General features: G+C 35.5%; 1 protein-coding gene across 1 annotated transcript in view; it reads left to right on the top strand.

Annotated features, from left to right (window-relative positions):
* Nucleotides 1-4,595: 4,595 nt before the first annotated feature.
* The window catches only part of LOC139851614 (ubiquitin-ribosomal protein eL40 fusion protein-like), a 114,929-nt gene continuing 102,113 nt past the window's right edge, over nucleotides 4,596-17,411 (top strand). The window contains exons 1-2 of the mRNA XM_071840707.1: nucleotides 4,596-4,731; nucleotides 5,030-5,116. Of these exons, the coding sequence (XP_071696808.1) occupies nucleotides 4,629-4,731; nucleotides 5,030-5,116 (190 nt within the window). The 5' untranslated portion in view covers nucleotides 4,596-4,628. The remainder of the gene's footprint in view (nucleotides 4,732-5,029; nucleotides 5,117-17,411) is intronic.

Below are 17,411 nucleotides of genomic sequence, written 5' to 3' on the forward strand. Positions count from 1 at the left end.
CGCTGCTGCAGCCTACGGTTTCTGTTTCTATTTATGATTCTGTCCAAAGCTAAAACACATCTTGTTATGTCCCATTTACTCACTGCTATATTATGTTACTATAAACTAAACCAACAACACACCTGCATACTACCACTACTTACGTTTTCTGTTTCAATTCGAGAATTTTTCAAAAGACAATACGAGTCTTATGTTTATAGCCTAAAGTTGAAAATGAGTGTATTAAAGTTGCTCCATGAAGAGCATTATAAAATGCGGGACACTAGTGAAGAATCCAAGCTTTATGGCCGACAACCTCTAATGCAGAAATACTCCACTTAATATTCCTTTTCTACAAAAGGAGGTTAACCAAATTAAAAGGGTGCAAGTTGGGACCATATACCCTAGTGCAAATTGCTAATTCGTGTTAAAAATATATATATATATATATATATATATATATATATATATATATATATATATATATATATATATATATATATATATATATATATATATATATATATATATATATATATATATATATATATATATATATATAACTGCAACTTGCAACCTCCCTTTGTTGACCGACACTCACCAAGGAATACACCACTTGAAGAAAATCGGATCCCATGACCTGCGTTTTTATTTTTTTTATTTAAGTTCCTTCCTCTTATGTTTTCTTCTTTCATTTACACCAACAAGAAAAAGGAACCGGATCAGTTTTGTTGGGCTAATGTTCATGGTTGGGCCGAGATCTTATTTTGAGCCATTATTTGCTTTTGGGCTTGTAAGGCAATTGGGTCACGAATTTTGCAAGCCATCGTGATCAAACTAAGAATGAGGACCGATGGGGTCTGTTGTACGATTATAGAGATGATAGATGACGATAACGGAAGTATGTTGATAATGATAGGATTATGATAATAATAATAGTGATTATGATAACAATAACGATTAGGGTAATATAGATGATAATACAATGATTTGATGATGATGATGATTACGGATAAAGAGTGGTGATGATGAAACAAAGAAGTTGATAATAATATGATGGAGGACGATTATAAATGATGATGATGATGAGAAAATCATGTTAATCGTGATCTTGATAATGATGGAAGTAGGATGAGATAATCAGTTTCATAAGTAATAAACAAATATTTGAACGAGTTGTAACAGAAACAAAATCATGGTTCAATGGTTGGGAGTTTGTTTATGAAACGAGAGGTCACGGGTTCGAGCCCCGAATAAGGCATTTTTTTAAGCCATTACCTTGAGGTAGTTTTACTCATTTTTATTATTATTATTATTATTATTATTATTATTATTATTATTATTATTATTATTATTATTATTATTATTATTATTATTATTATTGTTATTGTTATTGTTATTATTATTATTATTATTATTATTATTATTATTATTATTATTATTATTATTATTATTATTATTATTATTAGCATGAACATAATACAATTTATCAATATAAATCTTATTATTAGTATCATTTTATAAATTTTTAGTATTATTACTGTCCTTATCAACAAAAGCATTAGTAATAAGAATCATTACTGACGTTATCATTACTTACATAAATATTAGTATTATTATCATAAATATCTTATTAAGGTTATTATCATTATTTTTACCTTTACTAATATTAACCTATTATAATTATAACTATTGTTTTAATAAACAAACGAAATATATATACATAAATATATTTAACACATACAACATAACAAAGTATTTCTTTTCTATATATATAAAACGAATATATGAAACCTAAATATATTATTAATATAAATATGATATAACTAATAAGTTATGTATGCATATATATAAAATTATTCTATTACGATTATGAATATTAATAAATATACAAATGATATAGGTTCGTGAATCGAAGGCCAACCCTATACTTGTTCAAAGTCGTTCTATGTATTTTTACTACAAAATACATTAGGTGAGTTTCATTGATTCCCTTTTTATATATATTTTTGGGACTGAGAATACATGCACTGTTTTTATAAATGTTTTACGATATAGACACAAGTAATCGAAACTACATTCTATGGTTGAATTATCGAAGTCGAATATGCCCCTTTTTATTAAGTCTGGTAATCTAAGAATTAGGGAACAGACACCCTAATTGACGCGAACTCTAAAGATAGATCTATCGGGCCCAACAAGCCCCATCCAAAGTACCGGATGCTTTAGTACTTCGAAATTTATATCATGTCCGAAGGAGGATCCCGGAATGATGGGGATATTCTTATATGCATATTGTTAATGTCGGTTACCAGGTGTTCAATCCATATGAATGATATTTTTGTCTCTATGCATGGGATATATATTTATGAGAACTAGAAATCTTGTGGTCTATTAAAATGATGGAAATGATTATTTATGTTAAACTAATGAACTCACCAACCTTTTGGTTGACACTTTAAAGCATGTTTATTCTCAGGTATTAAAGAAACCTTTCGCTGTACAATTGCTCATTTTAAAGATATTACTTGGAGTCATTCATGACATATTTCAAAAGACATTGCATTCGAGCCGTTGAGTTCCTCAAGATTATTATTAAGTCAACTATAGTTAGATGTATTAATAAATGGTATGCATGCCATCAACTTTCGATGTAATGAAAGATTGTCTTTTCAAAAATGAATGCAATGCTTGTAAAATGTATCATATAGAGGTCAAGTACCTCGCGATGTAATCAACTGTTGTGAATCGTTTATAATCGATATGGACTTCGTCCGGATGGATTAGGACGGGTCCTTTCACTACACATCTCCATGTTCATCTGCTTTATACACATAACACAAAATTATGTTACATATATGAATAATAAAACTTTTATTAAGAAGATTATTGAAGAAAACATATGGATGACAATAATATTGCCTATAGGAACTATAAATTGTATCTGACGTATTTATTTGTTCAGCTTAATTCTTTATGCTAGTAATCTGAATTTGCAATAACCAAATCAAATTGTATTCTCAGTCAATTGACTTGCAATTCACAACAAAAACACAAATCAGATGTATTCACAAACAATTAACTATCGATGTATTAACAAACCCTAAAATTTGCAATTCACGAAAAAACACAAATCAGATATATTCACAAACAATTAACTATCGATAAAAAAATGAAATACCATCGATTACTGGATACATGTCTTGATAAAACCAAACAATTGAACAAAAGGTACAAAACGCAATAGATTAAAAGTTACCGATGGTTGGTGAGATACAACAAAATTGATTATTCTCGCAAATCGGGTGAAGTATCCGGATGTTTTTTTGATCGTCCTCTGAACATTCGTTGTTTGATTTAAAGGTATCCCTGAAGCTATAGATTGAAGTTCAACCTAGCCCGTATTTTCATTAGGCGGAGCTTGTTTAGAGGAGGGTAGTTTAGTCAACAAACAAATAAAATGGAGGAGAGAGATAAATGTTGAGTGATCAAACAATCTAATGGTTATTATTGAAAGATGGTATTTAATCCAAGGGTCTTCTCTCCTCTATTTGAAATTTTTTAAAAATGATTAGCTAAATTGAACTTTGTTATTATATAGAATATAGATATAGATATTGATAGATATAGATATAGATATAGAATATAGATATAGATTATAAAAGGTTTCAACAAAACCACTAGAATATGAAGTTGAGCATCTTCATAATTATCTCGAATTGTGGGCAACAAACTCCCAGATCATGGATCTATGTTCAGTTAAACTATCAACTTTCAAAATAAAACCATTCCTTTTAGACTAAATACGAAAGAGAGGCGGGAATTAATCCTTTAACTTAGAAACACCCACTCATATATCCTCCCAAAAACGAATTCTCTTGCCATTTACAATCTTCCATTGCCAACTTTGAAAACTAAAAATTTCGATCAGTTCGCGAATGTTTTGTAGTTCATTGAATCACGCCATATAGGTGAAGGATGCCTCTTTTTTTTTATCACAGATAGATTGGATGAAAGCTTTCCAGGCAAAACCGCACCACTTGAAGCAAACACAATATGCTTCCAACTTGTATCCTTATCCGAATTAAGTCGAATCCACCATTTATCCAACAACGTTAAGTTTTTAAACCTCAACGGAATAATATCAAGCGCACCTCATTCTTTAGAGGACGTCACACTTTACTCCACTTCATTAAAGCCAACTTCTTAACGAACGACTCAGCACCTCATACAAAATTATGAAGAGTTTCCAACTTTTTTATAACATTTTTTGGGGTTTTAAATAAGGACATATAATGCGTAGTCAAATTATAAATTATTATTAAATAAAGATAGACATTATTATTAATTAATTACGAACTAAAAACATTAAATACTCCTATTAGCTAAGTTGAAGATATTAAATGGGTCAATACGGCAAGATAACTCCAAAACAGGAGCCGTGATGTAACCTTTTTATTGGGCCGACCAGCATTAAATTAAGATCCGTCTAAAATTAATTGAAATGGCCAGTGGGCCCAAAAAACTTGTTCCGTACGACTCATGCATAACCCTAATCATAAAGCCTGATCAGAATATAAATAAAACCTCTCGCACGCCCAATTTTTCATCATATCGAGATATCGGATAAAATTGAATAGGATAAAAAGATGCAGATCTTCGTGAAAACCCTAACTGGTAAAACAATCACTCTAGAGGTCGAAAGTAGCGACACCGTCGATAATGTCAAGGCAAAGATTCACGATAAGGAAGGTATAACTTTTTCTTTTTGCTCTTTATCTAAACTTAATCATAACTTAACTGTTCTATATTATACTCTGTATTTATTATAGATTGTAAATTATAGATATAGATATAATATAATACAAATCCGGAATTGGCTGATATAATACAGTGTATGTACGTATATATATATTCACATGTAAACATGCAGCAACAGTAGGCATGCAAGCCTAACACGCCCTAACCATGTGCAATTGTTGATCCGTACTGTAAATACATGTAATCTCATCGATTAACGATTTAGTTTTGATTATCGCCGTTTTTGTAGGTATTGCTCCGGACCAGCAGCGTTTGATCTTCGCCGGAAAGCAGCTTGAAGATGGCCGTACTCTCGCCGATTATAACATCCAGAAAGGTTTTTGTTAACAATTTATTCTATTTTTTCACCTTGATTTTGTATTCTGAGTTGTTATTGTTGTGAATCAGGCGATTAATTTAACATAACTGTTAGAGATCATTTTGATTTCGTTTATTATGATTAAATTGGGGAATATTGTTCCAATTTAGGATGGCTTTGATGTGAATTTTGACTGATGTTAAGATTTCGTTTATTAACCGTTATTATTATAATTTATAACATTACTGTAGACGCTGAGAGAGGATCTTAGAATCAACCTAACACGATCTAGAGGCGGAATAACACTAGAAAGAGCTTAAACGAATATCTATGGATTTTCGGGTTCGTACAAGTCAAACCAAGATTAGATCTTGATAAACACGAAGCCTAGACTGACATTCTGTGGTAGTTGGACATGAAGATTGAGAGAGACTCGACCTAGAACTGTTTTCGTGTGTGTGTAATCTTCAGAGTTGTTAACCAAATTAATGAAGATTAATTAGGCTTAAATACCTCAGTTCCTATGTCAGTCGACAGTGGATGATAGTCGGTCGACTGACCATGTCAGTCGGCCGACTGTCGAGTAATATTACGAAATATATTTAAACGTTTACAAATATAAAATAACACATCGACAATCAACGTTTAACAATATTACAGGTTACAACATGATCGAATAAAACGTTAAAGTTCATGGAACTAGGGATTACAGAATATGCACTAACAAACTCCCCCTAAGACCTAGTTCCTCATAAGTCTTCGATCTGCTTCAATCTCTGTACGGATCTGTAACCATATTATTCAAATAGCAAACCTTTGCAACACGAATGTACTGTTGTGCTTGAACTCTATTTTCAGGCCTGTACAGCATCCGATTGTAGTACAATGTGAAGATGTCAGCTTCACAGCAATTTCTCAACCAAACGGGATCTAAAACCCGTATCGAGTCTGTCTCATCTTCCTTCAATTTGTCCAAAACGATGACTGCCTCCTCTGAGCGTTCATCGTAGTACCACCAGCGAAAACGTGGGCTAAATTTCTGCGGCATTTTCATCACAGGAACCTTTCTCATATAATTTACTGGCTTGTATTTGACAATCTTTCTTCGTTCGCCCGTTTTCTTGTTTGTTCGATAAGTGATCGTGGGAAATTGAGGGCTGAATCCCTCAAAGTTCTTTGACAAGTACGAGTGTCTTATCTTCTTGCAGACAATATTAGGAATTCCGTCATAATCCCTATATAACATTTTGAGCCTAGCCACCTGCATAAATTCAAAGTACGGTAGAGACGTGAACTCGTATCCATGTTTGATGTAATCCACTCCGTACTCCTTCTTTATTGCGTATATATTCAACTCTTTAATGTAGGCCCACGCAATTATTTTTCCTTTAGCCAAAAGATTCGCCGGTCTATTAATGTAATTCATCCATTCAGGTTCCGGCGCTGGCTTCTCACAATATTTTCTGATCCTCAACAGGATCTTCCACTCAGCTTCTAGAACTTCTATCTTTTCTTTATTTATCTTGACCGGTAAAAACCCTGGAGGCAAATCTTCGGTCTTTTCTTTTTCTTCGCATTTACGGTTTAGAAGCTCTTCATTCATTTTGAAGTAGTCTTGAAATGTAGGTAGATCTTTATCGTTATTACATTTGTACTCCGAAAAATCACCTATTGGTTCATCTTCAATAATTACTTCATCAAAATCTTTGTCGTTTTCATTACTTACGACAATTTCCTCAAAATCATCACTAGAATCATAACGATTCTCAAAAGATGAGCTAGCAGTTGCGTCAGCTGAAGTACTTGCTTGTTGCTCTTGACGCACTAGCTCGGCCTGCTCCTCAGCGCTTAGATCCGGCGGGATCTCCCCTTCTTCTAAATCATCAAATACAACTGAGTGATTCAGACGATCTTGCTTTGCCAAAAAATCACGTAAAGAATAATCAATATTTAGAGGAATTACTGACAGTGGGTTCTCGCTTGTGCCTTTAGCAATATCCAAACCTAGCTCATCCTCGCCTTGATCGTTAAAATTACCAAAGTCTATATCCTCCTCGAGATCAACAGCCTAAATATCAAAATTATTTTCCCACTCAAGCACCTTCGACAGTGCCTTGTTCGCTATAGTCTCAGCCTTTACAATTAGCAAATTCTGAGCATCAAACTTAGTTTGTAACTTCTTCAATTCAACCTGTTGATCTTCAACCTGCTTGGTCAGTTAGTCTCAGCCTTTACAATTAGCAAATTCTGAGCATCAAACTTAGTTTGTAACTTCTTCAATTCAACCTGTTGATCTTCAACCTGCTTGGTCAGTTTGGCAATCTCAGCATCCTTTCTTCTCTCTCGTTCATCAGCTTTTTCTTTAAACTTTTCAAATTCAGAAGCAATATTGACAACCTTCTCACTTAATATAGAAACCGCAGCATCTTGTGTAATAGCAGTCGTGGATGCAGCAGCATGAACTCCTGTATCAATTTCAGCACGTGTTTCTTGAGTAGCAGCAGCTGAAGGTTGTCGTTGTGGTTGTGATTGCTGTGATTGTCGCTGTTCAGTAGCTGAGGACGACTCAGTCCTTTTTGCCTTCTTAATGAATCTTATGCGCCTCTGCTTCGGCTTTGTCGTAACCGAAGGACCCTCAGATTGTTTTCGCTTTCTCAGCTGGAATTGATCAGGGTCAAAGTCATCTCCTTCATCGTCTTCATCAACCAGTGTCTGTTCAATTGTAACAACTGGCGGTGGCTGATTAACCTCTTGATCGTCTTCACCAACTGCGACGATATCATCTTACTGCGACGATATCATCTTCATTACCAGACGTACTGTTCTCATGACGACAGGCAGCACCTGGTGAACATACATAGTTTTCATTTGCGAGGTGGCCAACCAATCTCTTGAATGGTTCATCCGGACCTCTCTTTTGCTTGACTCGATTGAAAGTCAAATCGTTCAGATGATTCAGCTTAATCTCATCCTCCCAAACCTTATTCAATCCTTGCACTTGCTTTTCAATCATCACCTGCAAGAACCTAGGAAACATTAAGTGGCTCTTCTTTTTCACGTTCACCAACATGCTTCGGAAAATTACTTCGGAGAAATTGAAGTCCGCATGAAGAACTAGTGCTGCAAACATTGAGCTGTAAGTCTCATTCAGCTCATCAAAACCGCCTACCATTGGACTCATGCATCTTAACAACACCAAAGTTAGGTATTTGTATTGATGACAGAATCGAGTTCTCTTAACAGCACCTTTCATTGGATCACCAGAGTATCCACATCTTACTAGACACCTTCGGACCTTAGTTCTATTCAGTGTGACTGGCATAGAATCATTATCTGGAAAACCTAAGTCTTCATGAACTGTCTGTGCCGAGATCTTTACAATTGTACCACCAACACTGCTTCGTATCACCTTTCTTCCTTGTTCAGTGACAATAGAAGCATTGTTCCAGAATTCTCGTTGGTGCGAGTAGTATGCCTTGCATTCTAGGGTGATTGCAGTATAAATCCTGGACCTTTTCAAGAACTTGATAATATCAACGAAGCCTTCCTTTGCTTCAGGTCCTTCCTCGTTTAGACATGCCTCCAGATTGGCATTTTCGCTTGCCGTCAGCCCTGGAAGATTCTTGGACAGAATCACCTCTTCCTCATGTACGTCTTCGTTCACTGGACTACCTAGTTGAGCCATTTATTCTGCTATACAAACATATATACAATAATCGAAAAGCGTTAAATCGAAAAACTTAAAAAGAATACAGGAAACAACAGTCGGTCGACATACAATGTAAGTCGGTCGATTTTCAAGGACAGTCGATCGACATACAGGTAAATCAATTAACTTATAAAGTCGGCCGACATACGCTAAGTCGGTCGATTTTCAAGGACAATCAGCCGACTGATTAAACGAAGCAAAACACAGATCTAAACATAAATTCTTCGATTTTATGGTGTTTTGACTCAATCAATGTCTAATACATGTACAGAGGAGGCCGATTAACATTATCTATTCAACAATTATCAATTACAGGTCCAAAACACCACACATTGAATCGAAACAGAAAAGTAAACACGAAAACTTCAATAACTTTCGATTTAAAAAGAATTACCTAGATTGGTTAACGGCGCTGGAATCACAATTCAAAGATGTATACGAAAAACACGATCAAAAACTCTTCCTTGCAAAATTCGAATTTTTGGTAAATCAACACAATCGCACGAGATAAAGAAAATCGGCCGTCTGAGGCCTTTTTATACTCAGCTCGACAATCGGTTGACTTTGGTGTTATGTCGGTCGACATATGTGACAATCGGTTGACATACTTGATAAACGGTCGACATTATAACAAACGAGTAAGTCGGTCGACTTTCTTCAACATCGACCGACTAATGTTATAAATTGGTCGACTGTCTCTTCCCTTTATAAAATAGTTTTGCGTTTTAGAAACCCCAATAATTCCTTCTATTCACTTCCACTGGCTGATTTTACACGCAAAATATTTTCATTTTGAAGACTTTAACAGGTTTATGATTTGAGATGTGTAGTTCGTTTCTTTTTGACGTCGAGACACAATTTGTAACTTCAAGGAAATATACACATATTCACATAAGCAAACAAATAAAATGTTTTTGTATTTTTCAAAATAAATATCAACACACTGAAAAATCTTTTTGTAGTTTTTAGGATTTTAAAACTTTTCACAATAACAATGCAAATGAAGTACAATTCATGTCAGAAAGTCAATGATCAAGGTTAAGAAAGATCCAAGATTGTATGGCATAAAACATGTTATTTACAGGAAGCAGTTTCTGTAAGTCATAAACCTAAGGAAGCTAAATTATCAAAATGTATACATGTTCAATTAACATTCAGACAACAGTATGTACACAAAATTTCACAAGTAAAAGCAAACAATAACAGAGAAATGATTTTAACATGGTTTCTATCTTCATTAACCTTTTACAGACTTTTCTCTTAGACATTTTGATGATCAAGTTAATTAATTACATTAACATATTGCTATGTTAGATTCAATCACAGACTCGGTCATCATTGTGAGATCGCACGATTTTTTAGGTAGTCAATTGAGCACAAGTCTATTGACGCTTTCCGTTACCACAAACACATACGTTAGGTCCAATTGAACAGGAAGGTTCTCATAGTAATTTTGGAAAATCTCTGTCAGCCATTAGCTTCTATCGTAACGTATACTTTTCAATTCATATGATTCTGATGGATCTCATAGTATATTCAATATTCTATCAATCGTGCAATCAACCAACTGCTATCAATCTCATTCCTTCTTTATTATTAAAGTTATTGGAGGAAACGGAATGAAAGACGTAGCTTTCTTAATAAGTGAGTATTCAGAATATCTCTCTGAAAACATCTTTCGCTGTCTAGGCCTTAATGGGTACAGTCCCATATCACAGATAATGATAATAAGTCCAATAGAATGGTTTTGTTGAAGTATGAATGATTTAAGTTCTTCTTGGTAATCTTCACACTCATTTGTATTCTTGCAAAGACTTCTCTTCTCGATTTCATCATTATCTTGACCTTGATATTTTCGTCTTCCATGATTTCACTTATGTTTTCATGATATAATAATAACTTGATATGCAATGTGCCTTTTTTTTTTTTTAAACAACACATTGCAGTCTTGACTTTGATTTAGTTCTCGAATTGACTTCCTTGCGATGAAGATCTCTTTTCTTCATTTGTGTATCAATTAACTTAAATCATTCATTCATGGACTGTCTGTAATATAGAACCACACTTTTCAACCCGTTCACAGGAAAGACACTCTCATTGAGATAAACTTACTATTTTGGAGTTTATGTACGATTCAAGAATTGAAGTTTGATAGAAGTCGGTATGCACAGTCAATCAGAACATTTTCAACGCTTATTGATCGCTTGAATATCCCAATTAGTCGTGAGACTCAATGGTGCAGCAATTTGGAATTTGCTTGGGGATATTCTACATCATGTGTTTCTAGATTATACGTCATGATAGGGGATACCCTCACCTTTTGTTGATTTCCTAAACAATTTTCTTTAAAGTATGCACCTGTGGTAATTAAGTGACTACCCTCAACCGCTGTAAACCTTTCCATGAGTTCCTTATCGAGATATTTACATGATTGTGATTATGATCATCTCATTCTATGATTAAGTCCGTATCCCATTTTTATATAGATCAAACTCGTTTTTTTTTTTTCTGAATATCTGATGTTGATGTTGCATTCATTACTCCCCCTAAAATACTAAAAATCTAAAATCTTTTTGGTTTTTAGATTTTAAACACACAGAAACAATCAGAAAGAAAAGAAATATAACCACACAGTATATACAGCTATGCAAGCAGAACACATAAAATGAAGTTACTCGTTGGTCTCTTCGTCAGGAATGACATCTGACAATATTTTGACACTTAACTCAGTTAACAAGAAATCAAAACGTGGTTTATCAAAAGCTTTTGTGAAAAGATCAGCCCTTTGCGTAGTTGTGCCAATTTGGATAACATCAATTAGCCTTTTCTCATAACAGTCTCGAATAAAATGATATTTAATCCCTATGTGTTTGGTCTTAGAATGATTCACAGGATTTTTCGTAATAGCTATGGCAGCAGAATTATCAACAAAAATAGGAGTGTTAGAAATATTCAAACCGTAGTCACGAAGCTGCTGTTGTATCCACACAACCTGAGATGCACAGCTTGCTGCAGCAATGTATTCAGCTTCACAAGTGGACAAGGCCACTGCTGTCTGCTTCTTGCACTGCCATGTAACTAGTCTGATTCCAAGGAATTGACAACCTCTTGATGTTGACTTAAAATCTTTCTTGCATCCACCATAGTCGGAATCACTATAAGCCGTCAGGACAAAATCATTATCACAGGGATACCATAGGCCCAAATTCGGAGTTTGCTTTAAATAACGCATAATCTTTTTCACCACAAGCAAATGATGTACATTCGGATTTGCTTGATAGCGAGCACATAAACAAACTGCGAACATGATATCAGGGCGAGACGCTGTTAGATACATCAACGAACCAATGATGGCTCTATATAAGGTTTGATCAACCTTATCACCTTCCTTATCCGGTGTAATCCCGTGATTCACCGATAGCGGCGTCCTTGCAGGACGTTCATCTTCCATTTTGAATCTTTTCAGAATATCTGATACATATTTTGTCTGATGTAAAAAGATACCCTGATTTGTTTGTACAACCTGAATACCAAGGAAGAATTTGATAGTTCCCATTGAACTCATCTTGAACCGTTTCTGCATTACCTCCTCAAAATCATCCACCATCGTCTTATCTGTAGATCCAAAGATAATATCATCCACGTACACCTGTACTAGCATTATATGCTTGCCCTTTTTTTTGATTAAAAGTGTCTGATCGATGACACCTCTTCTGAAACCATTATCAATCATATAGTTGGACAACGTACCATACCACGCTCTTCGAGCTTGATGAAGCCCATACAGTGCTTTTTCTAGACGATATACCTTTTCTGGAGAGTGTGGATCTGTAAAACCCGGTGGTTGCTTAACAAACACGGTCTCATTGAGAGTCCCGTACAAAAATGTAGCGACCCGACCAAATCATGTTTGACGGCGCCGACTACTTCGGTCCCGTTGCGTGGTCATAAGTCTTTATTATGACTTTTGACCAAAATATGTCGCATTTATTTTATAAGAAAAAGGATGTTTCAAGTTAACAAATGTAGTTCGAAAGACTAGTTACATTACAATGTTTAACGTACGAATGAAACCTATGCGACACAATTTAAAGTAGTCAAAAGACGCTCCATCTATGCATGTATACTCGACATCCAAGCAAGTATCAAAAAGAGTGCGGAAGCATGTATCAAGTAGCTTTCAAGGACCTGAGAAAACATATAGAAAACTGTCAACGAAAACGTTGGTGAAATCATAGGTGTTTTAGTAAACGTTGCATTTGAACCACAAGATTTAATATAATATGATTATCTAAATCATTTGCATTCCAAAGTTGTTATTTGTTTCGCGGGCACCCAATTATCAAACTTAACTGTTTTGCACCCTTCGCGTAGTGTTAGAACATACACTAGACCCGAAAATATATTTCATCCGCTAACGGTAGCGAACCGTCCGAATGAGGCTCGTCAAGCCCATGTGATCACATAATATAAGTTCACGTTTACACCCTGCAAGTGTAACTAATGATAATTGAATTGAGGCTTTTTGTTCAAACCCGTACGTGGAATGTTCGTTTTCGTACTTGTGTTCAAAGTGTAAAAGTATGATACGTATATGTTTCTCATCCCATAGTTTAAAGCATAAAAGTTGTTTGAAGGATGGGACTATGATCTCACCTTGAGTGCACGTATGAAAAGTACTTCACAAAGTAACGTGTGCGAAGGATAGTGCTAGTCTTGACCTAAACCAATAGGTCGTATCAATAACGGTAAACACGATAGGTCAAAGATGTTTAATTAGTCCTATGGCTCGTTACGACTCGATTATGTAGCATGTGAATCAAATTGTCAAGTTTCATGCAAGATACAAGTACAGAAACAAGTTAGGAAGGTTGCATAATCATTTGGTTAAGTTTGACAAAAAGTCAAACTTTGGTCGGTCAAAGTCAATGAAAGTCAACACGTTCGGGTCGGGTCCCGAACTATTTTTCTGATGTTTTTATTCATATATAAGCATGTTAGAACAAGTCTCATGTGAATCGGAGGTCCATAGTGTGCCAAACATTTTTCGTATTTTGACCAAAGAGGTCAGAAACTGGACACGGCTTAGGCCGCGCCGCGGCCCCAAATTGTCGCGCCGCGACAATACACGGGAACTGGTACCTGGTCAGTCTCAAATGTCCAAGTCTCAATTCCAAACACTTTCAAGCATAACTCGCAAACCGCTAATACTTAGAACTCGTATCTTATATCGTTAGAAAGGTAATTTGACAAAGAACACATCTAAATACATTTCACCAACCAAAAATGTTATTTGTAACAATCGGCTTTCCAAAGTAAATGATCAATTAATGCACACATTTAATACACAAATTTGATAAGTGCACATTTATGATTCGGGCATTTAATGCATACATATAACATGCCGTTTTGTAGGTAATCGAGCATACAATACAACTAACTACTTACTAACTACAATTCATGTCATTCAATGCATCAAATATTCATTTCAAGCTTATCAAACCCTAACCCGAATTCACCAAAATCACTAATCAAGTTTATGGAGTTTTCTCAAGCAACCTACACATCAATTTGAAGCTAGTGATACTAGGAACACATTTAATACATGCATTTATAACATTTAACAACATTCAAACAACCAAATCACCAAATCAAACACACCAAAGTTCATACTCAAGCTAGTTACTTCAAATAACGAAATCGAGCATATAAATCATATATTCATGTTAGACTTGAGCCATAGACACTAATTAACAACTTTATAAGTTCAAAAATATCAAGAACACAAAATCTAGTGATTTTAGAAAGTTACCCAAACTTGATGAAGTCGGTATGGAATCGAAGAGGAAGTTGCAAGGATTTCAAATATGTAATTTGTTTTGCAAGACACCCGCTAGCTTGGATTTAGATGATGATTCCTTGTTTGAGAAATTGAGAGAAAATATGGAAGTAGAAGAAGAAAAGGGAAAATGAAAAAGAAAAGATGGCGGTGGGGGTTGACTAGTCAAAGGCTAGTCACCTCTTTGGCATTTTGGCGAAACTAGTCCCTCAAGTTCGGTTGCGGGTGCGTGAATTACCTAGACGAGATATTTTTAAAACACGTATTAACGGGAGATGTTATAAACATATAACGGGATTTAAATAGTTAAACGGAAAGTAAACAGAAAAAGGCGGGATGTTACATTACCTACTCCTTAAAAGAAATTTCGTTCCGAAATTTAAGTAGGCGTAGTAGTCGTTGTTTCTTCCTCGGAATCCTGCGTTTCCGGAATTGGGAATAAATGAGGGTATTTCTTTTGCATTTGATCTTGCCTTTCCCAAGTAAACTCGGGTCCTCTTTTGGCGTTCCAACGGACTTTAACAATAGGGATTCGGCTTTGTTTCAATGTCTTGACGGAGGTGTCCACAATTTCAACCAGTTCCTCCACAAAATGAAGCTTGTCATCAATAGTAAGTTCCTCGAGAGGGATGACGATATCGGGTTCGGCAAGACACTTTTTCAAGTTAGATACATGGAAGGTAGGATGAACGGAGTTCAATTGAGGCGGAAGATCTAAACGATAAGCAACGTTTCCAATACGCTCCAAGATTTCGAAAGGACCAATATACCGCGGATTTAGCTTCCCGCGTTTCCCAAAACGGATTACACCTTTCCAAGGTGCAACTTTTAACATTACTCGGTCACCGACTTGAAATTCGAGGTCGTTGCGTCTTTTGTCGGTGTAGCACTTTTGACGACTCCGGGCCGTCCGGAGCGTATCTCGGATTTGTACGATCTTCTCGGTGGTTTCGTGAATGAGTTCGGGTCCGGTGATTTGCACGTCGCCTACCTCGGCCCAACAAAGAGGTGAACGACATTTTCGGCCGTATAGTGCTTCAAAAGGTGCGGCTTTAATACTCGCGTGATAACTATTGTTGTAAGAGAACTCGGCGAGAGGTAAGTGCTTGTCCCAAGCTTTTCCAAAATCAACCACGCAAGCTCGTAACATGTCCTCCAAGGTTTGAATTGTACGTTCGCTTTGTCCATCGGTTTGAGGATGATATGCGGTGCTCATGTCTAAACGCGTTCCCAACGCTTCTTGCAAGGTACGCCAAAATCTAGAAACAAAACGGCCATCTCGGTCGGAGATAATCGATAAAGGTACACCGTGTCGGGCTACGATTTCTTTAATGTAAAGTTGCGCAAGTTTCTCCATTTTGTCGGTCTCCTTCATGGCAAGAAAGTGTGCGGATTTAGTGAGACGGTCAACAATAACCCAAATGGTATCATAACCGCCCGTCGTTTTTGGTAGTTTGGTGATAAAATCCATCGTTATCCTTTCCCACTTCCATTGCGGGATCTCGGGTTGTTGAAGTAGTCCGGACGGTCTTTGGTGTTCGGCTTTGACTTTGGAACATGTCAAACACTTGGAAACATAAGTAGCTACGTCCCTTTTGATGTTCGGCCACCAATATTGTTGTTTAAGGTCGTGGTACATCTTATTGGCACCGGGGTGGATCGAGTATCGTGACTTATGGGCTTCATCTAAAATGAGACTTTGTAGGTTCCCATAATGAAAGGACCCGTTCATATACATTATAAACGATTCACAATAGTTGATTACATCGCGAGGTATTTGACCTCTATATGATACATTTTACAAACATTGCATTCGTTTTTAAAAGACAAACTTTCTTTACAACGAAAGTTGACGGCATGAACACCATTTCATAATACATCCAACTATAATTGGCTTAATAATAATCTTGATGAAATCAATAACTCGAATGCAACGTCTTTCAAAATATGCCATGAATGACTCCAAGTAATATCCTTAAAATGAGCTAATGCACAGCGGAAGATTTCTTTAACACCTGAGAATAAACATGCTTTAAAGTGTCAACCAAAAGGTTGGTGAGTTCATAGGTTTATCATAACAATCATTTCAATATATTAATAGACCACAAGATTTCCGTTTATAAATATATGTACACTCGCAAGTGTATAAAAGTATTCTATAAGTTGTAGGCACCCGGTAACAAGCCTTAACGTTCATGTTTTACCCTCTGAAGTACACCAGACTAGGTGTGTTTAATATAACTTCGAAGTACTAAAGCATCCCATAGTCAGGATGGGGTTTGTCAGGCCCAATAGATCTATCTTTAGGATTCGCGCCTACCGTACATAGACAAGTAGTTTAATGTTACCAAGCTAAGGGTATATTTCTGGTTTAAACCCATATAGAATTAGTTTCAGTACTTGTGCCTATTTCGTAAAACATTTATAAAACAGCGCATGTATTCTCAGCCCAAAAATATATATTTCAAAAGCAATTAAAAAGGGAGCAAATGAAACTCACCATACTGTATTTCGTAGTAAAAATACATATAACGTCATTTAACAAGTGCAAGGTTGGCCTCGGATTCACGAACCTATATTAATTATATATATTTATATGTTGGTCAATATTTATCTAACAAATTTTGGTCAAGTCATAGTGTACCACAATCCTAATGCTCGAGACTAATATACAAAAGTCAACAAAAGTCAACTTGACCCAAAATGACTTCTAAAATTTATACGTGTTTATTATATAACTTAACTATAGTCGTTTTATATATTTA

The sequence above is a fragment of the Rutidosis leptorrhynchoides genome, chromosome 6 (assembly GCF_046630445.1).
Source record: "Rutidosis leptorrhynchoides isolate AG116_Rl617_1_P2 chromosome 6, CSIRO_AGI_Rlap_v1, whole genome shotgun sequence".
NCBI classification, from domain to species: Eukaryota; Viridiplantae; Streptophyta; class Magnoliopsida; order Asterales; family Asteraceae; genus Rutidosis; species Rutidosis leptorrhynchoides.